This window comes from Panthera leo, chromosome B1 (genome assembly GCF_018350215.1).
Source record: "Panthera leo isolate Ple1 chromosome B1, P.leo_Ple1_pat1.1, whole genome shotgun sequence".
In the NCBI taxonomy this organism is placed as follows: domain Eukaryota; kingdom Metazoa; phylum Chordata; class Mammalia; order Carnivora; family Felidae; genus Panthera; species Panthera leo.
Window position 1 is genome coordinate 179605578 of NC_056682.1, and position 26086 is coordinate 179631663.

General features: G+C 36.3%; 1 protein-coding gene across 2 annotated transcripts in view; it reads right to left on the minus strand.

Moving 5' to 3' along the window:
* The window catches only part of PCDH7 (protocadherin 7), a 419531-nt gene that overhangs the window by 339471 nt on the left and 53974 nt on the right, over positions 1-26086 (minus strand). The window contains exon 2 of one of the 2 annotated variants that reach the window (XM_042936676.1): positions 15469-15631. The exons of the other annotated variant lie outside the window; for it this stretch is intronic. Within the exon in view, the coding sequence (XP_042792610.1) occupies positions 15554-15631 (78 nt within the window). The 3' untranslated portion in view covers positions 15469-15553. Of the gene's footprint in view, positions 1-15468; positions 15632-26086 lie in introns of those variants that run through there. 2 annotated transcript variants of the gene reach the window in all.

Here is a 26086-nt window from a genome sequence, read left to right on the forward strand (position 1 = left end):
TCACTCATCGTCTGCAGATCCCAACACAGAGACGTGCCTACATGCCTGCCCACCTCTCCCTCCTACACCAGCTGAGAAAAGCAACCGCCCATGTCACTGTATGCTCCCCAGAGAGTCTACTGTCACTGCACCTGTTTTTGTCCCTTCAGGAAAAAAAAAAAAAAAAAGAAAAAAGAAAAAAAAAAAAAAAGAACCAGGGTTGAGACTTCTCTTACTTGAAAGTCTCCAAAAATTTAGGCTCGAATTAAGGGTCTCGCTTTGGAATTTACAAAATATTTAAGATCAGAAAGCCTCTCACAGATTGGGATTTTGAAAGTGTTCCAAGAATCACCAAGTTGCCTTTTTTACAAATAGATAAAGACTGTGACGATATGCGCTGGGTTAGGTCTAGGAACGTAGTACATATTTAGTCAGAACACTTCGCTTCATCAAATTTTTAAATAAGCAACCGGAATCCAGATATATAGCATGTGTGGTTTCAGATTACATTTCAAAAGGCTAACTTCGCATTCACAGGCTTTGAAAAGGGGAATCCTTGAAAGGGGTATTTGAGTGACAAAAAAGGGGGGGGGTGTCCTAGTGGTTTTGGTTTAGTGAATAAAGCTGAGAACGGAAGTGTTGAGCTCCCAGAGTCACAGAAGCTCACTGGAACTTCATTTTGCAACTTGGAAGAATCCTCATTATTTTATCCATTTGACCTTTTGATTCCACTCCTTCCTGCCTCTGACAAGATCTTATTTCATCGATGTCCTTTCCCGTTTCTGTTCAACCTCTTCCTTTCACCCTATGAACCTACCTGAATTTCCTTATATTGTAAAAAAAGATCTTTCCTCATTTCTTCCATCACCAAATTGCTGTTTCCTTTCCCCTCCTGCAAAATCCATGGCAGAGTGCATGGCATTCAATGGTTCCGCTTACTTAAAACTCTCTCCATGAAACCTGATGTACTCTTACCGGGCCACCATGCTGATGAATCTATTAGAAATGTGACGTAAAGCAGTCTTTCGTCACTCTTTAATTTTGTTGATCTGAGTTCTGGGAATTGGGCTTTAATATCAACTTGTGCACCTATGAACTGCTTAAACTGGGGCAGCTATTTAACTTCTCTAAGACTTAGCTCTCTTACATTTAAATTGGGGGTGCATGGGTCTTATTTATTTATTTATTTATTTATGGCCTGGGTCACTTTTAAGGACAGCCAAGTTTCCTTTGAGCAAATTACTTTTCATCCACTGAATTCAGTCTGGTAAGTCTGTTATTCAAAGTGTGTTGCCTTTCCTTAACCAAAAGGTTGACAAGCCGCCCCCCAAGGACATTTTGGCATTCCAATGGAGTTTGACCAGTGAGCACAGTGATGAAATACATTTTAACATAAGTGGATTTAAGACATCCTGAAAGAGAGTTGACCAATTCCTACTAACCCCTGAATTTACCCCTACCGTCTGGAGCTGGAATAGACTTTTCTTTTTCCTGACCATGTTCCTTCTTTCACCACTAGCTTCTCTCAAGCCCTACCTCATGGCTCCCAAAGCTATCTTTGGTTTAAAATATTAAGTTATAAATTTGGTTTATATAGCTTGAAAACAAATTGTGTTATTAGTATTAAATGAGCTAAGCTGTGTAATATTTTAATTAAAATGTTCAAGATTAAATTCTGAAATTAGCTTCTTTTCCAAGTCTATTGGTCTTCTCCTTTCTCCTCCAGCCTCCAATCATGTATATTTTACATCGTTTTCTCCATACACGTCGTTATCTGTCTCCACATCATGCGTCAGAATCACACGATAAGGCTTTATCAGACTGTACTTGTCCCCTGACAAGTCTCTTTTTCTCCAGCACTTTTACTGCCAACTGCCCTCCATTTCACCAGTAGAGCCATCATTTTAAACACTTACTGACTTATACCCTTGCTTCAAAGCTTTCAGTGACTTTCAAATACTTACAGAATAAACCCAAGTTGCTAGACATAAAATTCAAGGCTCTTCTGGAGCTGAATTTACTTGCTCTTTCCAGTTCATATTGAGTCGCTCATCCCATATTTCCTACACTCTAACCACACTGGATTATGCAACTTGTACCAAGTATGCAACGAAATTTGAGACTTTCATTACTTTGCTCATGATTTCTTCTCCAGCTGAAATGTCTTTCTTCCTTCCTAAGTGTAAGTGGACTTAATTTGTTACAAGGGCCAACTAAAAAATTTCTTGTTTCATTAAGCATTTCCCAAATGTCTTCACTTTCTTCCTTTATCTCTGTCTTCTTATAGCATTTATAACACATCTGGCTGTCTTGGTTTGTTGAGAGCAAAATTGGTTTCTTTCCCATATTTACATCCCTCGCCTTAAGCACAGTTTCTGGGCTAAAGCATGTATTCCATAGTCATTACCAAGTAATTGGTTCCCTCTGATGATCTTCAGAATACAAAAATATATTCTGAATTATATATTTTATATAATTATATGTATATGTATATGTATATGTATATGTATATGTATATGTATATGTATATATATTGGAATATATGGAAAGTATATGAGAAGAAAATATATATTTCAAAATACTTTATATGGATAGATAGATAGATAGATAGAGTGTGCATCCAAAATAATCTAGCACTTTTATACCTTTATACTCCTTTGGTTAATGCGTCAGCATGTCAGTACATGACTCAATGCAGACATCAGTATTCTTGATATATGTTACTTATCGGTATCAATAAAAGTTATATTCTGAATTTGCAAACCAAACATTGAGAAAATCCTAAATTATATCCAATGATGTGATATTCTGACAATATGTTATATCTGAGGCTGTACCCTTTCATAATAATATTAGCTGGAAAATTTTAAATTGTCACACCATAGGTAACAGCAGCATTAAAGGCATGATGGCATTCCTTCTGAAACCTATCGAAAACAATAAAAATTTCAAACAAAAATACAATCTCTTATAAAAATTAGACGATAACACATACTGAATATGATTTATACAGGATTTTACAGACATTTCATGGTAAAGCATAAAGCAGGTATTTTGAAAATTGTGCATTATGAGTGTGGATATTTATATATAGAATCGTGGGTTAAACGCTTTGCATAGATACGGGATATGCAACCTCCGCATTATGTGGAGAATATGAGTGGCTTCAGCACCAGAGAATAACTTTGCAAGACATTTTTCTTGAAAGATTTAACAATATAAGCACCACACATTGATCATTATTCATAGACCAGGGGTTCTAAATGCTTGAAACACTAGACAGCCCCTGGCATGCTATAAGCCCTTTCAGCTCTAACAGACGGAAGCTGAATTTCCTTGATTGCCAGCCAAAGATCAGACAGAAAACACCCAGGCAGAAAGCATCTAGTCTAATAGAATATTGTTTAATTGGAATTAAAGGTGAAAAAAGAAAGAGAGAGAAAAAAAAAGGAGCAACTCCACAGCCTGTGCCCTTCAATATTGATGATCCTTAAAATTTCACTGTCACGGAACTGTCAGAACTGTCTCACTACAAATGAAATCTTATGAGTTATTTTACTTTATTTTTTTTTCCAAAGAAAACAGCAAATCCTAGAAACTACAGGGCAGTGAAAATCATATCTGTACTATTTGTGGTATTAATTCTCTTTTTTTTTTAACCATAAAACACAAAGAGGAAACAGAAATCATTGAAAATACTTTAATAATATGTGGCAAAATAAAAAAAAAAAATAAGTACAAATACTTCTGGATAAGGTCTGAGATACAAATCAGCTTATAGCTGGAACATGAGTTCAGGCAATGATAGAGGTAAAAATGGGATTCCATAGATTTGATGAGTGAAGATGCTTTAAGCGTTCAGCCTCAAGATAGCCTCCAAGGCATGACTTCATTTGAGATCAGAGCTTAACATCAAGGAAAGCCTCTTTTGACAGCATTAGAGCAAAGGAAGTTTGTTAAAATCATGTTTGTATTTCTCCCCAAACATCATACAGAGTTGCAATATTATCACACAGAAATAGTTCCAGTTGACCTGACTCCATCTTCAAAGAATGGTTTTGTGTCTATTGATTTTAGAAACCATGCATTAAATTGTATTCCTTTTGGTATTAATTATACTAATTCCTCTACTAAAGAATTAGGGCTCTGGGGCAGAACACTCTTTCGGTGCCAAGAAATGACCAAAGAGACCAGTTGTCTCTACGACTTTGTATTCTACATAAAGTATGGCAGCTGATAGCTCTGAATTCCAAGTCCAAGAAAGATATATTTTCAGTTAAAGCGCAACTCCTATCCTGTGAGGGTTGCTTCTTCCTCTCTGGTGCTCCCTCCACCCTGCTTTGAAAGTTATTCCCCTCACAAATCGGGGTCACCACTCCTCTGTCTTTGAAGACCTCTGCTGTGTCACTCCCATCTCTCCCAGCGTCAAGTTGTACCTCCATAACATGAATCTAATGCCTTCTACATTTTGAGCTACTTTCCAGACTTTGTTCACTGCTTCCTGCCTTGGCACCCACTTGTTGCCCACCAGAGCTCTCCCTCGTGGCAACATGTAGTCCTCACATCTGGGAAACACATATTTGTCTTGCTAACAACAGAGCGCCCAGAGTAGAGTAGATCCTGAGTGACACAGGGGAATGAGAGCCCTAACAGGGCTCATATGATTTGTGACGTATGTGTACATAAATATGTGTAAATCCCCTCACCTGTGTCACCCAGCATTTCATATTTTACAAGAATGCAAAATCTCCAGTACCTAATCTAGGGGAGAAACTCAACAAATGCTTATCGAATGACTAATACCTATACACTTTATTGCACGTCTTCGAATCACCCAAGACTTCCATTTATAGCATCAAATGAATTCAGTCAAGCAATTGCTAATCTACTGTAAGCAAAGTACTTGGCTAAAAACAAGAAGGAGATGGTAAATATGAGTCAGGCTTGGATGTTCCCAGTGAAGAGATTCTAGGGTAGAAATGATACGCATATACACTTTCAAATTATTCCATCAAAATATTCCATCATTAAAGACTGGAAGATTCAGGTAGCATAAAACCACACAGATAAAATGCCTTAAAATTAGCACGAATGACTTGGTAACCAGAAAAAGAGGGAAGGCAGGATTCCCTCATGTAAAGTTAGGAAGACAAAGGATTGTTGGAGGACGTAGCACTATAGCTTATGATAAACTAGTAGCAAAGTGTAAAGCAGGTAAAGTCACCTGAAAGTCACCAGGCTGAGCCGGAACACTGAGCTCACAAAAAGGAAGAATGGAAAGGACAAATATGAGAGGAGCATTAGAGGTAGAGGAATAGAATTCTAAAGTAAGGAATCTGAAGTCTACTTATGAGAAATGACTAGGACTACGTGTTCCTGAAGACAGTAGTACGTTGACAACACTAAGACGCAGTACGTCGTCCTGTCCTCGCAACACTCTGGGCAGCAAGGTACGCAATCCTGCAGCCTTCAGTGTAATATCTCAATCCACTACATGTAATTTGTACACAAATATTAATAGCAGCTCGACTATACTTTCCATGCCTGATCATGTTCTATGTTATAAGTCTTGAACAGTCACCAGCAGCACAAAGAGAAAGAGAGAGAGAAAGCTTTTCTTTTTAAAGCACATATTGTTACGATCCAATATTACTAGATGGCACAGTGAGTGGAACACTTGTAATAACAGTCATTAAGGCCTATCAGTTTCAAATTCGACTAAACAATAGGTAATGGCAACTTCTGCAGGACAGGGGTGGACCATACAACCAGCTCCATGAAAAGAAGTCAATTTAAAGATCCAACGGTAGCCTATCTTTTAAAACAAGCTAATAGGAAACAATTACAGCAAAATATTTGAGGAAAACGGAAATAAAAACATTCCCAAATCTCAGAGTTAAACAAACTGAATGGCAGCACAAAGGATATGGCAATGACTGAAAAGCTCACTGCACAGAAGATGCTCCCTAAAACAGCCAGAAACCTCCAATTAATAGAATTCCAAATATTCAAAGAAAGGGGAAGGGGAGGTGGGCTTATGAGCTTACCTAAACAGCTGGCTGAAGTCCACTAAAAAAAATAAATACACCTGTTACATATTTCTCAGTGTTTGTTTGAAGAAATAATGTCTAAATCCAGAGATAGACTCCTAGAAACAGCTCAAAGTATGCATTGAAAGTTGACCATTTTTTATTTGATTCTCATGTTTGCATTTTCTAAATTATTCCAAAAACATCTTTCATTTCTAAATAATTCTGAAAACAGAAAGCTTATTCATAAAGGTGGTGAAGTGTCTACCAATAAACAAGTTTAGATTCCTACCATCAAGTTTAGATTCCTGTCAAGGTTTGAGGAAATCAGGGTTTAAATTCAGATACACCTGCGGTTTGGATCCTAGCCTACTTGTGACTAGTATAAGACTTTTGGAAAACCTATTGGTCTGTTTTGGGGAGCGGATTACACTTAGACACACCCACCATGCTGCATTGCATTAAGACTGCTTCTGGAATCTTAGCTCAACTGGTGAATAGCTATGTGACCTGTGTCAGTCACATTTTTGAGCCTTTCTTTAATAATACTGTTATTTATACTCGCTCACTTTATGCTAGACAGTTGCAATCAATGTATATATTAATTTCTTTCTGACCTTAATTACATAGCTTAGTAATTCATCCTCATTGCCTAACAATGCTATGAGACTATTACCCCCATTTAAATACAGCACGAAAGGTTAAGTAGGTTGTCCCAAGCCTCCAACACTAGTCCATAATTGGTGTTCATTTAATTCATGATTATAGGGGCACCTGGGTCGCTCAATTGGTTGGGCATCTGACTTCGATTCAGGTCATGATCTCACGGTTCGTGGGTTCGAGCCCCATGTCGGGCTCTGCACGGACAGCTCAAAGCCTAGAGCCTGCTTCAGATTCTGTGTGTGTGTGTGTGTGTGTGTGTGTGTGTGTGTGTCTTCCCTGCTTATGTTCTTCTTCCCTCCCTCTCTCTCTCTCTCTCTCAAAAATAAATAAACATTTAATTTATGAATTATATACAGGTAAACTATATATTTTTATAGGAAATCCAAGAGAGGACAAATATAGTAATTCAAATTCCTACTAAATACATTTAAACTGAAAGATCACTTAAATCAGATCATTATCAGTTAACTATCAGAGCAAAACTAAATTGCAATTTTCTGATAGTCTGAAGACAGAATACCATGCAACTAAAAAGAAAAGAAGCTTAGGAACATCTTAGGAACATTTTGGCACAAATGTTTACTGAATTATTTTGTATCACAATTTCAAATTTGTCCTTATTTTATTTATTTTTTTTTAATTTTTTTAACGTTTTATTTATTTTTGAGACAGAGAGAGACAGAGCATGAATGGGGGAGGGGCAGAGAGAGAGGGAGACACAGAATCGGAAGCAGGCTCCAGGCTCTGAGCCATCAGCCCAGAGCCCGACGCGGGGCTCAAACTCACGGACTCACAGACCGTGAGATCGTGACCTGAGCTGAAGTCGGACGCTTAACCGACTGAGCCACCCAGGCGCCCCTCAAATTTGTCCTTATTTTAGAAAATAGAAGTTACAATTAATTACAGATTACTAATTACAACTTCATAATGTGTATATGCTTTCTCTTCCATATGCTAAAAATTTCTACTAAATGAAAAAGAAGCAATTGAAGTTGACGTGTTAGACGAGGGAAAGAGAGGGAGAAAAAAAAAGTGAAAGTTTAACAGCGTTCTCTTTATAAGATTTTGCATAACAGAGACTTTAGACTTCCATAAATACTCACTTCTGTGTACAATAAAATATCTGTGAGTAACATAATAACCAGCAATGTTCCAAATGGCATCCATACATTAACTGCCGAAAGAGGTTATGGAACAGTTTCCGAAAAGAAAAAAGGAGCCCTCTGGACCTACTGTAGTATGCAAACTCACAGGAAATGAACAGCCTAATTATGTGGCCATGAAGTAAGTCCAGCAGATACCAGTGATTGGGAATGAAGGCTTGACAAAATCTGGGGATATTTGTCAGCTCCTTAAATCATTATTATATTTCTTCGCATGCTCCGAATTGTCCGCGGTGTAAAATGAAGAGAAAAGCACTTCCACACGGTTTGTTGTATTTTATAGCTCAATATTCATAACAACTGTGCCCATTCTTTATGCTGTTGTGAAAAGGCAGAACCAATCTTTTGGCAGATGACTGTCTTTGGCTCAGCAGAACCTTCCATTTTATGCAATAAAGACTAACACATACAATCTCAATATGTTCTCACTGGGGAGGGAAGAAAAGGACGAGAGACCCCTTTCATGTCACACACTTGATAAATTATTTCTAAGATGCATAGTTTTTTTCCTAGGGCCTGTCCAAAGGCAGAGTTCCATTGTGGCTTTCCAAAATGCAACCCTTTGTAAGTCATTTCAATGGCTCTTAATAGAATCCTATGAATCACATTACATATTCAAAAATATGATCACCCTAATACATATCTTTTATGTTTGCTCTCAAAATTATGAGAAGTACTTCTGTTTTATCTGAGGGAAGCCTTGAAGCATTTATTTGTGGTCACTTGCTGCTTAAAATGTACTTCATTTAATATGATCGCACATTTAGATATTTAATATGCTTTTAATTCATGGGAGTATTTCATATCATAAAACTGCCTTTTAAAAAAAATCTGTTCTGAGTTCAGGGAAAAAAAAGCATATGCAAGTTCTTTTATTTTTAAATGAAGAATTATTTTTTAAAGCATTAAAAAATGTTTTGGGGGTGGCCCAGCCAGTTAAGCATCAGACTCTTGATTTCCGCTCAGGTCATGATCTCATGGGTTGGTGAGTTCAGGCTCCTTTCACTGGCAGTGTAAAGTCGGCCTGGGATTCTCTCTCCATCCTTCTCTCTCTGCCCTTCCCATGCACACTTTCTCTCTCTCAAAATAAATAAATAAACTTAAAAAACATTTATTGAGTAAACTCTACCCCCATGGTGGGGCTTGAACTCATGACACCAAGATCAAGGGTTGCATGCTCTACTGACTGAGCCAACCAGGCAACCCTAAATGAAATATTATTTTTAATTCTGGTGCCATGTGACACAACCATCAACAATTCTGAAGCTTTCTTTTCCTTTTTTTCATTGTCTCCATTAGACCCCTTGGGAGTCCAATGGCTTAGGTCACAACATGAAACATCACGCTAATTAAACTGCTAATTAATTGGCATAAGAAATATATTGCATGAAATAGATTGCTGTATTGTACTGTCTCAATGTTTGCACTATTTCAACTTGGTAACCACTAATTTAGAACCCTTTAATCATATTCTTTAATCCAAATGTTAATCTCACATGACAAGAGCACATGAATTACTAGAGAAGCTTGGTACAAAACATGTGTTTCATTTCTTCCTAATATTGAAAATATTGAAAAGATAAAAAGATCCTGTGTTTACAGATTCTTAATATTCATTTGAATGTAACCTTTCCTCATAAACATTTTCACAAACTTCTCCATGTGAATATTGAGTCATTTATGTGACTAGCCATCATAGAATTTTTATTAAAAAGGCCCATGGGATAACTTAATTGTTTCCTTAACATTATCAGGGTCTTTCTGAACACAGATTTTTTTCAATTGCATGACTTTTAACAATCAAGTGTCAATTTGGGGTTCAGAAAAGGGCAGATTTTATGTAATAAATATGCAAGGGTCTTAAAAAGTCAACCAGCAGAAAGTTAGAAGGCACTATATCCACTTGAAATGTATTATCAGGAGGTAGCCGTTTCTGATCTTTCTAGAATGCATCTACCAAATGTCTGCTTCTTTCATGAGCCTGACATATAGGGGAGAAAAAAAAAATCATCCTGACCTGCCTTTTAACAGCTAGACACAGAGAAAAGAAAAAAAATGAGAGACCTAGGTCCCCCTCACCTGCTACTGAGACAGAATTTCCACGGAAGCAATTGGGCAGTTACAAAACAGGCTGAGCTGTACTTGGTCTCAAAATTCCAATCTCTTAAAACAGGACATGTTCATTTCCCCCCTAACATCTAAGGATACAATCTAGGAAGATACTCATTTTTAATTACATCAATCTTAACTCCTCCTTAGAAATTCACAAAAAGAAGCATAAGATAGTTATTATGGTGGTATTAACATCCATAAAAATATAGAGTAGCCAGCTCTTTCGTGAAAACAAAGTAAAAATTATTGAAATGGAGAGCCTAATAAAAATCTGTAATTGGCCCTGTTTCTTTTCAGATGCTTAGTTGCTAAACTGTGAAATGAAGTTAGAATATTATAACTTCTTCATGTTTTCACAAGCAATACTATGGGGTCCCAAGAACACAGGGGCATTTCTGAAGTCTAGATTTTCTAGCCACAATTAATATTCACTATATATTATCCAAAACATGGTTTCAAATAGGAAAGACAACATTTTCAATAATAGTTTATTTGTTTTATCCCCTCCAATATAATTAGCCAATTGCAATGTTTAAAATGAAAGCCACTGACTTTCCAGGCATTAAATATTACCCACTTCAATCCAGCCAGTATTTATTTTGTTTGTATTTCACACATTCAAATCTCATAGTTATTATAGATTACAAAGCACATTTTCTGCTTAATAAAGGACTTTGAAAATGAAGCCCTATCATATATCATAGAAAATTACTAAATATCTGCAAAGCATAGTAGCTACTTATTCATGGATGGGTTATCATAATCAACATTATCCTTAGTTTTTATGATAATCTGACAAATAATTTATCATTCTTACATTTCACAATGCTTAAGTCACTACTAATTGGGGAAAATTAACTCCCTTATAATTACAGATAAAGTGATCTTTCAAAAATTATTCTTTGACCGTTTAAAAACTTTCATCATTGGATGGTGACAGGTCTGATTTCAGCTTTCACAGTTTCCGTTCACTTGTCAATGTTTGAAGAAATGATGGCTCACAGAGCTCTAAGATTTGAGTTGTAGCAGACCAGAAACTCATGAATTCCCCCGGAGAACCTGTACCCACACTCTTTTGCTCAGTTTCATGCCATAGTATATGAAGTATATCCAGGCTTGGAGTTATCTGTTCTGTGAGGTGCATTTTGTGTCACTTCTGACAGTGGCATTGAGTTTATTTTAGCCCGTGAACATCTCAATCAGCAACAACTACACTCTATTCATATGTTGATTATAAAACAACAATAAGGAAATCAAGAGTTGCCGGCATTTACGGAGGTCTTGTCATGCCATACTCCCATCACCTGGCTAAATCTCACTTAATAATCACAACTAACTTACAATGTAGATGCTGTTACTAACTTTCAGTCACATCTGAAGAAGTGGAGGCAGAGAGATGCTTGTTCAAAGGCCATTCAATTTGTAAAGTGTGCGATCCACGTTTCGAACCCAGGCAACCTGGATTCCAGATGCTGCACTCTTAAGGCACTCTGAGCGCCCTTCACTTAGTACATGACATTGTAATAATTAGCCTGTGTGTCTGGAATTCCCATTAGCCTGCGCGCGAGCTCTCCTTGTTCAAAGAATGCACTTGTCTTTTGCCTCCGTCCACAGGGAAGTCTCCATTTTCCAATGATGTTTGATGCAAATATTACCTAGTAACATATTTTAAGCCTGCAAAGCAAAGTAAGTTAGAAAAGAATTCCTTCTTCCCTGTCTCCAATATGTGAAGCAGACGTCCTATCACAGATTCTACCGTTGTCCAACACTTTGCGAGAACGTCTGGACGCCTTTCACATTGAAGCCATGCATGCTGAATCTGCTTCACTCATGTTAACAGATGTGTGATCCGAAGAACCAAAAACTCCACCCCTGTCCCCCTGAGCAGTTCCAGAGCCTAACCTGGACCCTAAAGTTTTGGCACGAAGGATCTGTGACCTGCTGAGTGTATGTAGCCTCTGAAACCAGGCTGGCGAGACTCAGAGCCCTGCTCTATCTCCTGGTGGTCTGTACTTTTGCAAATTTGCCCAAATTCTCTGTGCCTACTCTTCCTTATCTGTGAAATGGGTGATATGACAATAATGGCATCTGCTTCATGAGGCTGGCATAAATATTAAATTGAGCAATTAACATATCTTTATAGAGTTGACTGTTGGTAACTCAACTAATTTATATTTATCAAAACCAGGAAATGGAATAATAAATAAATATTATACTTCAATCCTCAATAATATTTTCAAGCCTTTTTTTTTTTTTGTATTTTAGTGAAATTTTTACTTCTGTGCATCCAATTGGCTGATGCATTCTGAACATAACATTTCAGTTGGCAATTTCATTCACAGTTGCCCCACTGCTGCTCTTTATAATCATTTTCTTTCTTTGAACCACCTCCACCCTCCACCGCCCCTCCCCCCCCTTTTTTTTCAGACGTTAAGAATCAAAAGCTAATGGTAAACATTTTACTTGGAGATAATGGGTCATGGGAGAGGCTTGGTAGGTGGTCTCCCATCTTTATTCTAATCTTGTAGAATAAAGAATAAACTGACAGAATTAAATTTTATTACCTAAATCAGTCCCATAAATGACCAGAAGTTCACTGAAACAAACAAACAAACAAAAAAAAATGTTCAGTGTAATAAATTCTCTAAGGATCCCTGAAGATTACCCATACCACCTTTGTGATTTTGAAAGTGACACCACTTTGCAAGTTAGTATGAGCCCTCCGCCCCAAAATTGACATGTATATGCTTTCATTTTGCCTCATACTGCTTCTCTGACCTTTCCCAGTTGGAGTAGTAGCAGGAAACTAAAATAAAAGCACTGCTTTTCTGTGTGAGACACTTTGTGACTAAACATTAATCCTGAAATTATAACAGTTGCAAGACTCCTCTGCTCCTTGCTTCTCCTAAGCAGAGAACGACTGTGAGATGAAACAGCCCTACCGCCGTAAACATCAGGGGCTAGTGTTTCCTTCTCCTCTGAACCCAACCAGGCTGATCTGAGTCCAGAAATGCCTTTGAAGTCACAGAGACCTTCATGTGCTGATCAATCCTTGGGGGGTAAAGAGCAAGGAAAACTGGTTCTGGCACTTTAATATTCGGCCAGGGAAGGCATTCAACTCAGTGCAGAACAAACAGGTTTCCTCTGTTACAAATTGAGTGATTTTGTACTTGGGTGCCTCTTGGATCAATTAACTTAGGGAGTCCTATTGATCCCAGAACATGATTATTTATACTTCAGTACATATTTCCATTAAAGTCAGACTAAGGATGGAACAGAAACAAGTGTGAATTCGCATTTCTCCTTACTCTTAAGGCATGCGGTCAGCTTTGGGTCAATTTAAGTGGAAAACAGCATGTGATTCTCTTAATACCAATGATCACTACTGAGTATTAATAGAATCAGTATTAAGTGTCTGCTGTACTGTTTCCAAGTTATCAAAACCTTAGAAGTTAAGAACTAAAATGATCTTAAAATTGTGCAATCTGAACCCATCCTTTATAGTTAAGAAACCTGAGCACCTAAAAGCTAATATATATATATATGTATATATATATATATATATACATATATATATATATATACATTTATATATATATATGTATACATATATATATATATATATATATATATACATATATATATATATATAGAGCTGTTTAGTGGCAAAGCAAAATTTGACATCAAAACTCCTGAATCTGTTTCAGGGTATTTTTCTCCTTACACCCTCGAAATTATCTCTGTCAAACTTTTTCTCTTTATCTAAAGTTGCTAAGCTCTTCACTATTTTAGGTCCCTTTATGTTTTAAGAGATTACTAAAATAGGAAATATTGTCATTTTATAAAGCAGTTACATTTTATTATTTTGGTCACAGAAAAATATTCGATACAATAGAATTATAGAGTTTGTAGACTTATAATTTATTATAATAGCATAAATAAAGACAAAAATCCCTGTAATAGTATAGATAGGATACCAACTTCAGTTGATTGTCACATAGAAAGAAGAGGTAAAAATTTCTACTATAAAGTTAATCAGCAAGATAAAGAGACATGAATACAAATACCAGAGAACAAGAGTTTCAAAATTATTATGGCACATGGTGACTACAAAAAATATGTCTATCTGTTTTAAATATTTACTATCTTATCTATGTTAATATATGATTATTTGTAATTAATTTAGACCGAAGAAAATGGAAAAAAAAAAACTATAACTTATAGGCATATTAAAAAGTTATAGTTAAAACAGAAATATTTCCCGAGTCTCTTCTATAAAAACAGCCATGATTCACATCCTCTGTCACTGAGTAAAAGTAACCTGAAGGAGTATAATAGGACTTTCCAACTGTCCTCAAACTGATTTCACAGGAGCCTACTCTCATTATTTTGAGACATTGGTACTATCTTAATTTAAATGGCTCAATGGCAATAAATATTATACTTAATTGGAGAGCCTTTGCAGTCAGTCTATATTCGAATTGCTTCATTTGTGAATAATTATCTTTAGTAATGACAACACGTATGAAATGGCTTAAGACAGTTTCCGCTACCTCTTTACATTCTAGGTAACAAACTAAAGTGCAAACGTTAACCATTGAATTTTACCTGCCTCCATTTATATACGCATACACACAAATGCATCCAAATACACCCATACTCATACAAAAAAGAGACTTTATACAGTATCTTCAACTGAGCAAATAACTATAATGCAAAGAGGTTCTTCCTGCATGCAATTCATTCTTAACAAAATAAAAAAGCCCTCCTCTGCATACACGAATGCATAAGAACACAAATTTTAAAGGCCAGTTTGCTATTGATATAATGGCCACACATTCCTTGAACATTTACGTGGTTTACCCTAAATTCAATCAGAAATTGTGTGAAATGTCTGTGAGATACATTGCAAACTATCCTCTGCTTTTACGCCATAATGAATTATATTTCATCAAGTATCAGAATGACCTAAATTTTATTTTCTTTCCTGTCCACTCCTTTTCTCACTTTACCTGACTGGCAGTAGTATTTCTTCTTAACGCCTTATTAAATAGCACTGAACAGTCTAATTTTCCCAGAATTCAGTCCTGAGGTATACATTTCCATTTTCTTTGTTGATCTAGCACAGGCTCAGGTGATTTCTACATAATGCATCCAATTAGTTCAAGCAAGGCAAATGAAATCACATCTATACTAATCTCCACATTATTAACTATAAACAGGAACAGGATGTGTCTCCACTCTTTGCTTCAGTCCATTCAAGTGCAAACCAAAAGAAAAAGGATTTCCTGTTCTTCTTTTCACACTCCTGAGTATGACGATATTTGATTCTGTTTCTCCACAGTAATTGATAAGAGTGCAAAACCTCTCTCACATCCCTCCTTTATTCCATATTGAGAGCTTGAGTTTTTTTCAGTTTGTTTGCTAAGTATAGTTTGATTCCTTTTTGCAGAGATTTTATTTTAAGTCCATTTTGCATTTTCTTCACAATCAGAGCTTCATTTTAATCAGATAGTGGTCCTGCCCCTTGGGAATCGATTTCTTTTTGCACAAGACAATTCAGGTCTATTAAGATCCAACACACTGAGTTGGAACATTACATGTATTTCACTTACGAGCACATACATTCATTTTACACGATTCCTCAATGTGGCCAGGGGGGTTCGTGGTCTGCACTGTATCCACCTACAAAAAATACAAAAATATATGTCTGCTTTACAGCAATGTGAGTAGGGTTTTGCCAGCCTAGTTCCAAAGCTTGGGTGCACATCTTGGCTGATAGTATTCTCTTCTTCCTTAAGATGTATTTGCAGTGGCCATAACCTCTTTCAGAAGTCATAGAGATATAACAGTTCCCTACAATTAACAACCCTGGGGCATCTAAATCAATACTGCTGGTTAATCTCAAGGATGCTATCTCTGACAAGAGATATTTGCATGGTAAAAGAAACATTGAATTAATTGTGTTTCAGGCTTCAAGCTTTTCAAGGCTATGAAATGTCACCAGAAGAGGGGTGGGGGGGGGGGGATGCTGGCTTTGTTTATACTACAAATACAAAGAATGAAATGGTAATTTTGTTGTCACAGTTTTTACAATTTACAAGTCCCTAAGATCTCAGAGATGTGCTCTTGATCTGAGTGTTCACACCATTCAAAGTAGCTCTCTTGTCTTTAAAAACAATCCTTAGATAGCTGTCTCTTTACAGAAATCTGAGCAATTTACATGCTATCAACAAATGGCCTGCTGATCTCAGGTCAGGGATGGATAACTCTCCCCTTCAAAGTCATGACCCTAAAAGGACAATGTTTTCCAACTTTGTATCTACTTTGCACAAATAAAGTGATGGTAATATCCCTTCAAAATATTTTGCTAATGTCAGTTTTAAATAGTGTTAATTTTTTCTCTGAACTTGCTACTGACCAAGTGGCTGATTTCTGCTCTCAGTGCCAGAAGGTACACAGAGTATCGTCTTCTAGTTTGATAGCACAATTGATGTTAGTAAAACATTTAGTAAGTTTGAACATTGCCAATAAATCACCTCCATAGAATAGAATGCTACAGTTCACTACCAGAAGTATTTATCTTTAAGAATTAGAATCAGAAAAGAGAAACAAATATTCCACTCAATTTCCAAAGTAACGATGCATCAGCACACGAGAATCGAAGTTAGAAAAGAAGTAAATGATTTATACCACTGAATAATTGACCAATTCATTTTTGAAAGTAATTGGTGTAAAAAAAAAAAAAACAAAAAACAAGTAATGTCTAATGTTGAAATTAATTATTCATATTCAAGGACAGAAAATGTTTAAGCATTGCTCTAATCACAGATTATCAATATTAGCTGTATAAATTTAAGCAGCTTTAAAATGTCTTAATTTTTGAATCAGTTGTTATCTTTTCCTAGAAATAAAAAGAATATTTTTTTTTTCTTTCTGAAGCAGCTCTAACCATTACCATAACTTGGGAAATTCTGTCCAATTACACAAGCAGCTTGCATCTATGAAGGCATCAGTGACAAGTGCATCTTCCTAATTTAAATTGTACGTTTAAGATGAACATAGTTTGTCTTATTTTACACAAACTATATGACTGCACATTTCATTTCAAAACTGCCTGGACACAAGTGAAAGCTCAACATTTGCAAGTTTCAGATATTGTTTTTCTATTCCCAAATCAACTGCAACAATATAGCTGTAATGCATGCCAAGACATTAGACCTTCCTGTTATGGGCTCTTACTGTATGTGATATGTTGCCATAGACTTTATCAAATATTTAACTACTCTTGTGAAGTTACTCATTTAAGCCTTACATCCCGTACGAGGCTACAATGAGCTCCCTGAAGGCAAATGTCATGTCCATTCTGTTTATTGGTGCAGTCTCCGTGTTGGCACCTGGTCGGCCTTCAGTGAAAATTGATTTAATGAATGAACGCATGTTTGAGAATAACCAATGAAGGAAATCATATTATTTGTCATAGCACAGTATTACTATTGCCTAATCCAGATATTTTGAAGACATATGGCTATCTTTGACTTTCGATTATTTGTCGTATGATAGATTATGGCACAGATCTTTCTTGAATTGCAGTAAATGCTTTTTTATTTTAATAGCATATTATTTCTCCCCCTTTTCTCCCCTCTGTAATTCTGTCTTAAATTATGTGTCTAAAATTTCTAAAATTTCACTACCATCTCTTTTTAATCTATCCCATATAATAGTCATTCTTTTCTCTAAGGAAATACACTATGCAAAATTGCCCACAAGGTTTTTAATAAATGAGTAAACAATTAAAATAATCACAAGAAATATAGGAAATCAGAGGTGTCAAATGTTTCATTTTCTATTTACAAGACCTGACATACTTTTAACTTAAAAGCACACCCAAGAAATAAAATGCATCGAAGTAATAAATTAACCATACTGCCATGGAGCCCAATGAAATCTCCATATTAAAATGATATTGCAGAATGACACTCCATTCCTAAATTTCATTTCATAAATTAACTATGGATGAGCAGGTTTCGTGTTTTTGTGGTTTTAAGTTTTGAGCCCCTGCACAAATGCATCTGTGCACTAACATTCACCTGTCACTGAAGCCAAGAAAAATGGATTCTTCCCTTAGCATTAAAGATTAATGTTTAAAAGCAAAAGTGCATACCTCAGATAGCTTATTGAGTTCATGGAGAACTACTTAGGAATCACCGTTTTGAAAACTGTCATTGGCTAGGGCCAGGGTAAAAATGGAGGTCACCAGGAAGTGTTTGCTTTGATTTGAATCAGCTAATTAAAATGGCCCTGGAAGCAATTTTCAGATCACTGCCACTGAGGAGATAGGCTCTGGTAAATCCAACCAAACCAATCTTTCAGTCAGGTCCAATTCAGTTGAAGTTGTATAGACAAGCCTTTGTCTCTGCCTCTCAGCCTTGCTCCTCAATTTGTTCTAAATCTCAGTCAATATGTCTCTCTCTGGCTCTCTGTATCTTTCTCTCTGTCTCTCTGTCTGTCTCTCTCTCTCTCTCTCTCTCTCACACACACACACACACACACACATACACACACACACACACACACACACACAGAACGAGATGATACCAAGTCATTCTGGAACACGTTCTACAAGACCATCTCTATATCTCACTCAGTTTCCATTTCCTGACCAAAGAGACTGAAATAGGCTGGGAATTTAATTAATGAAATTTATCCATAAAAAGTTAACTTCTAAAACCTAAGTTCTTCTTTTCCAGACTTCCCAATAGCTGGTGAGTCGTGCTAAGAGAAAGAAAGTGAATGATGGAGACAGTAAGAATAGGATTCAGATTCAGGTACAAGAATACGCTGAACATTCACACATAGGAACAGAGATGTCCTTATACTGGTTGGGGTACCTGGGTAACTCAGTCAGTTAAGCATCCAACTTCAGCTCAGGTCATGATCTCCTGGTCCTCGAGTTTGAGCCCCGTGTCAGCCTCTGTGCTGACAGCTCGGAGCCTGGACCCTGCTTTGGATTCTGTGTCTCCCTCTCTCTTTCTGCCCTTTCCCCGCTCATACTCTGTCTTTCTTTCTCTCTCAAAAATAAATGTTAAAGAATTTTTTTTTTAAGAAATGTCCTTATTAAGTCTAAAAACAACAACAAACACTTTAAAACCATAAATAAAGAAATGTATATCTGGGGGGCACCTGGGTGGCTCAGTCAGTTAAGCGTCCGACTCTTGGTTTCAGCTCAGGTCATGATCTCACGGTTCCTGGGATCGAGTCCCACATCAGGCTCTGTGCTGACAGTGTGGAGCCTGCTTGAGATTCTCTCTCTCCCTCTCTCTGCACTCCACCCCCACTCTCTCTCTCTCTCTTGAAATAAATAAAATTAATTTTTTTTAAAAAGAAATATTTATTTTGAAAGGAATATGTGTCTATTTTTCTACTTATTTTTATTAGGTATGCTTCAAACCTAAATCATGCACCTATGGAATTGGTGTAGATTAGGTACAAGTATCTGTTGAATGTGTTTTCATATAATTGGCAATATGTAAAAGATCTATGAATATTCATTATTTTGTCCTTCACTGACACTCCAATCTAGAGAAAAGGAAAAGGTGTCATATGAAAAGCACATATTTTTCCATAGCATAGAAAATTAAATTGATGGCAATTTCTACAATCCAGGAACAGGAAATTGATGTTCATATTTTAGAGCATACACGTATAATACAGAAGCTAAACCAGGGCAGAGTCACCTATCAATACTGAAAGTTTATCTGTTACTTTTTTAAAAATATTGGAAAATCATCTGAAGTGTAAAATGAGACATCAGGCAAACATGGGGTTTGGTGAATGCAAGACTATAAGGAGGGCAATTCTGGGTGGTATTTTCATCTTTTACTTCTTTTTTATTTTTATTTTTTTTATTTACTTTTTAAAAATGCTTATTTATTTTTAAGAGAAAGAGACAGAAAGAGCCTGCAAGCAGGGGAGGGACAGAGAGAGAGAGAGAGAGAGAGAGGAGAGAGAGAATCCCAAGCAGATTCTGCACTGTCAGCACAGAGCCCGTCATGGGGCTCGAACTCACAAACTGTGAGATCACAACCTGAGCCAAAATCAAGAGTCAGATGCTCCACGAACTGAGCCACCCTACTTCCTTTTTTTAAGTGATGCATCCCAAACCATAAATTATAATAATTATTAGTTACTGCCACACCTGTATAGGTGTTTATTACAAAATAACACTTTAATGATTTTACCTCGCAAATCCCTTGTGAAGTGGAAACTACAATTTTGTTCATTTTACATATGAAAGAGCTGAAGCTCAGAGAGCTTAATCTTCTTACAGAACATCACACAAAAAAGAATCAGGGTCCCAAAACAAGACTTTTGGCTTCTAGCCAAATGTTTTTTCCCTGCATTATCTTTTTTCATGATTATTTTTTATCTGACTTTGAATCTTTTAAAAATAAACAGAGAAGTTATAACTGCAAATGTCTCCATTTCTGCCATGTTTTAAGGCATAATAAACAAACTTAGGCAAGTTTCCTAAAGTATGTATTTATCATACTCAGGATTCTATCATAATTGTTTAAATTTCTGAACACATAACAAAGTTCAACATACACAAAAGTTGTCTACGTTGCCAACGACAGAAAAAGACAAATAAGGCAAATTCTATCCAATCAAAGACAGGGAGGCCTCATTTACATGTGAAAGTGCACACTCACACACACACAGACCATTTGCTAGCACTGTTTGAACTAGGTGCTTAAGAAAAGAAGCCTTTTAGATTCTAAGTCAACCACTGAACTGGCCATGGAAGGAAAGGAAATAGATAATATCATACCAATTCCTCATCATAAGTACTGTGCCCTGACTTCAAAAAAAAAAAAAAAAAATGAATGATTTAGGCCCTAACAAAAGAATGCCTTAGGTTGGACAGCCAAGCAATCAATATTTATTGACAGACTGTTACAATCATGGAATCTCAGAGTTAGGAAGAATGACAAAGGTGATAGAGCCCCATCATGTAAGAAGCATTGCAGAAGACATGGAGAGAAATACAAAGCAAATCAACCAGTCTTGGTTCTGGGGAAGTTTTTATTTATCTTTTGAAGAGATATACAAACACACACATATAAAAGACTACTAACAGTGGGGAGGAAAGGAGAAGAACCAAGTAGGTGAAACTATGAGAGCTCCAAAGAGTGAGAAGAGACTATGGTGAGGGTAGTGGGCTGTGTGCTTGCTGACTAATGGGATCTAAGTTGAGTCTTAGAAGAAGGGTAAGCTTAAGATCTAAGGAAATGAGGGGAAACTGCACAAGAAGAGGCAAAACCATGAGGCAGATACAAAGTGAGGTCGGGAGACGGTGAGCTGATTCCCCTACCTAAACCAGACATTTCTATAATTCCACTCAACTCAATCATGACGTACTTTCTGTACTTTCTCTCCTTAGAGCAAGTCTTCATGTAGAAAGAACCAATAGAATAATTACAAAAACCATAACAAAACCCTCTGGCCCATCCTAAATTAGAAATACACAGACAAAAGAAAATTGTAAGGAAGAGAAAATACATTTATCCTGCTGTCCTGCAAAACTCGCCTGTAAGTGAATCCACACGGTTTAAACCCCTGTTGTTCACGGGTCGATTGTATTAACATTGTCTAAAACCAATATAGCAATATACTTATTTTTTAAAACACTGATTGTCTTTTGGGGGTGGAGTTTATAGCAGACTTCTACATTCTAAGACACCCATTTCTATACTTAAATTGCTATAACAATGGTGTACTACTTCAGTAATCAAAAAAGAAAAAACGTAATTAAAAAATATATAAACAGGGGTGCCTGGGTGATTCAGTCAATTAAACGTCCAACTCTTGATTTCAGCTCAGGTCGTAATCTCACAGTTTGTGGGTTTGAGCCCCAAACTGGGCTCCATGCTGGCAGTGCTGAGCCTGCTTGGAATTCTCTCTCTCTGCCCCTCCCCCACTTGCACTTGCTCTCACTCTCTCAAAATAAAATAAATTTTAAATGAATAAATAAATAAATAGAAATTAGGGTGAATTGTGAGTGGCAAAAGGTCTCAGGGAGGAAAAGCCAATGTATATCGCCTGCAAAGATGTCTTCTTTATAAAAGCCTCATGCTAGCATTTTAGAAATAGTTATACCATCTGATAAAAGAATGAAGACTATGCTTGACTTTACCCACTAAAGAAAATGACAATTCAGGTAATTTTTAACTCAATAACTAAACCTCTGACTGTAAATGCAAATTAACTGCATTAAAATAAATATAATTTATGTATTCCAAACTTTAGATGAAAGGTTCATTCATAGGATCAAATGTAAAAAAGGAAATACAATCCCTTAGTTCATTGAAAAGAAAAAAAAAAAAAGAAATACACAAATTAAGTTACCTGTCAAAAGCCAGAGTATGAAATGAAAACAACTGTTTGTTAAAACTCATTAAGTATTTGCGGATTCTTGTTCTAGAACAGCGTATTCTTAAATGTTAAATCACACGTGCCTTAATTCATAATTTTATTTTTTCTTGTTTTTCTTCCAGATAAATATTTTAAAGAAACATTTTTTTTTTCTAAATCAGGGAGTGACAGAACTCAATTTACAAGCAAAAGCACTAAAATGGATCCCAGCTCTACAGTTCCAGCTACACCTGGCCAAAGCTGAGCACTAATGCATTTCCATTCTTAAAGCTCAATAAAAATATAAACTGATGCAAACTTAACTATCCTCATTATTGTCTTCAGACGGCAATTGGCCGCCTTGGGAAACAAAAGCGGTAGTGGCTACTATTCATGTGCCAAAGCACGAAGCTGCCCGGACAGGGACTAGATGTTAAAGAGAAGATGAAGTGAATAATAGCAAGCTTGGCTGTTGTTTAATGCCACTGAAATTGCAATCGTGTGCCTGAAAAATTGAGAGCTACTTGGGAGATCTTTAAACACCCATAGAAAGGGGTAGAAAGGAGTCAAAATGTTTCCAGGTGATGTATAAACTCACTAAGAGTTTGATCCACTAACAAGGGAATGAAGCAAAATGTCCAGGGAGTCAATTGAGTCTTGAAACAAGTAAATGTGAGATAGGACAAACTTACAAAGTCCAGCCATCCAGTTTCCTGCTTATGAAAGCGATGTTGGAAGTGTTAAGAATTGGTACAGTGATTGTGTGGTCCTTTCGTTAATAACAGAGGAATTTCTAAGTTGCATATAATTATCTTTCAATGTTACTTCTGGTTGACCAGCTTCAAAAATGTATGCTTTCCGATAGTGAGGAATTTCCAGAAATGTTTTCATAAATACTTTTGTAACTACTGTGGCACCAATGTAAGGATTGCCATGATCATGATCAAACACTGACTTTGAGTACACAGAAAGACATTGCATTAATAATTATTGACGAAATGTAATTGCAGAGATAAGGAAGTCACCTAGAATCACCTCCTACCAAACTGCATTTTGCCAGTGATCATACGGATGCCCTGAGGGGTGACAACACATATTCAGTATCACGCTGCAGGCCTAGGATTAAACTAAATGCCCCCACTCCCAATTCAGTGGTTTATTTCTATTTAAATTATGGAAATTACAACTCAAAAAAAAAGTCAAAGATTTTGGGATGAGATTATTTAACGAAGACACAGTAGCTCTAATTCCACTACACACGCCAGTTGTGAAATGCAGAGAATATCCATCAACTACAAAAGACAACCTTTTTAATTTACGGTACACTTCACATTCGTAACGACAGTGGGTTCATCAAAGAAAGAATGGACGGCAATGCAAAACATACAACAAAATATTTTCAATACCAAAACAAAATTCTTTGTAATATAAACATGTCTCCATGCACTAAATTTGCAGAATCTCTTTTTATTTTGAAGAATTTGGAAAATCCTCCGAAATTAATAAAAATCGAGCCAAGCTGGTTTTATAGCTACCTTTCAGAATTTTTTTTTGGAGGGGAGGGTGGTCCCAATTCATATCATATAGAACTTTTCTAATATGCCTTGTATGAAAAGGACAGTAAATCTTACTCTTTAAAATAGGTCACAAGTCTTAAAGCACTTAATCAAAAACCAATATGGTGTTTCTTAACAGAATAAAAAAAAAAAAGATTATTTGCTTCTCTTTTGCTCCTTTGTCTTATACGTGCAGTGTGATGTATTAGTTTAATTAAAGTCTACCAAATTATCATAAGGATTTTATGTGCTGCAAATAATTGGCTTTTTGTTCTCTGCTCACTTTTTGTTAATGGAAGCAGAACATTTTTTTTATGATACTTAGTGTAAGATACCAGAAAACTACAGGGAAGAAAGGCAAACGGAGTGCCTAATGAAGTGACCTTTGTCATCTTGGACATGAAATAAAATGAAGCCTGCACTAATGCAATGAAAATAAGTCAACGTTTCCAAAGAGTTAAGAGGATAGGTAATATTCTGGCTCAGAGCCAAACCTTACCAAGAATCCTACCATATATAAAAATGACAATCCCATTAACATGAAAAACTGATAGGCCCTAAAATGAAGTAAAATGTATAAATAGATCATGTTGTAAGATTTTTTTTTCTTTTTTTAGTGTAAAGCATAATGAATCAATCTTTTTTATGGGACAGATTTAGGTGAAATAATCCAGACAAAGTACACTACTAGTTATCTCCTTGATAAGGGACAAATTAAGCACACAATGAACAGGAATTAATGAATATGTCATATTAAGTGAAAGTGGTTTCAGGACATAACAGTCCTAACATAACCCCTTTTGCCAAAAGTGAGTTGAAACAAATTATAACTGAAATATACATTCATTTACATAGCAGAACAAAAACAGAACAACCTGTGAACGTTCAATCAGTTCACTGAGTAGTTGTGGAATGTGAAAGACAGAAATTACCAGCGATTTTCTTACTATATAAACCCCAAAGCATATTACAGACTGTGCATAGGACATATGAGAAAAGGAACAGTGCTTCTTTGGTTAAATAAGAATTTAAAATGTGATCGCTATTCATTTAAGACTGTCCTAAAAGAAACATAATCTATATAGTGTAGACTTCTGGAAAATTTGAGCTTAACTATCTGAATCACTTTTTTTTAAGTTTATTTATCTTGGAAGGGGAGAGGAGGGGCAGAGAGAGAGAGAGAGAGAGAGAGAGAGGGAGAATCCTGAGCATACTCTGAATTGTCAGCTCAGAGCCTGATGCAGGGCTTGAACTCACAAACTGCGAGATCATGACCTGACCCAAAACCAAGAGCCGGACACTTAAAGGGACTGAGCCACCCAGGTGCCCCAGTGATAACACTGTTCTCAAAAATAGGTCTTGTCAAACTTGCTATACCTTTTCAAATATGCCCACCATTTTTTAGTTAGAGAATATTATCATATTTTTTATATATCCATAAAAAGTTAAGCATCTAATCTTAGGTTTATTGAAACCCTTCCTCTGTTTTACTTGCTTGCTCTCTATTACACACACACACATGCACACACACACACACACACACATCCCAAAATAATAATTATATCATTACATTTCTGAAGAACCTCCAATAGTGTAAGTAACGCTATACTCAGTGTTAAGCCTGTAAATTTTCCTCTCTTCTTAAAGGCAGTCCTTGTGAAATCTCATTGATTGCAAAACATGCCAAACTCATCATTAGGCCAAGAAAATGAGTCTTCCCAACTCATGATACATTTTTTGAAGATACTTCTCTCATTGGTTCTCTCTAAAGAAATAACTCCCAGGAAGGGCTTCCTCCGCGAGTGCACATGTATGTTTCGAACAGATACACTTGATTTACTCCATTTGTTTTAAGCCAAAGAGTGAAAGGGAATCTTTGACAAAACTGTCATCTTTAAACCACGGTGATATTTCATTTTCCCCTCTGCACTATTTAGATTGCCTGGAACTGAAATGTTTCCAGCCGCTCCTATGTCCAATTTTTCAAAGCTGTCACTTCCTAGCAAATCTGCTTAAGCAAAATACTTATGTTGTTAGAAAACAGAACAAACATGCATCATAAAATGCATTTCATTCTTTTTTTGCAGGTCAAAGTCTTCCTCAAGAATGGGAACTTGGAAGAACATGTGGAAATAAATTAAAAAATGACTGTGATGGATTGGCTTAAGTC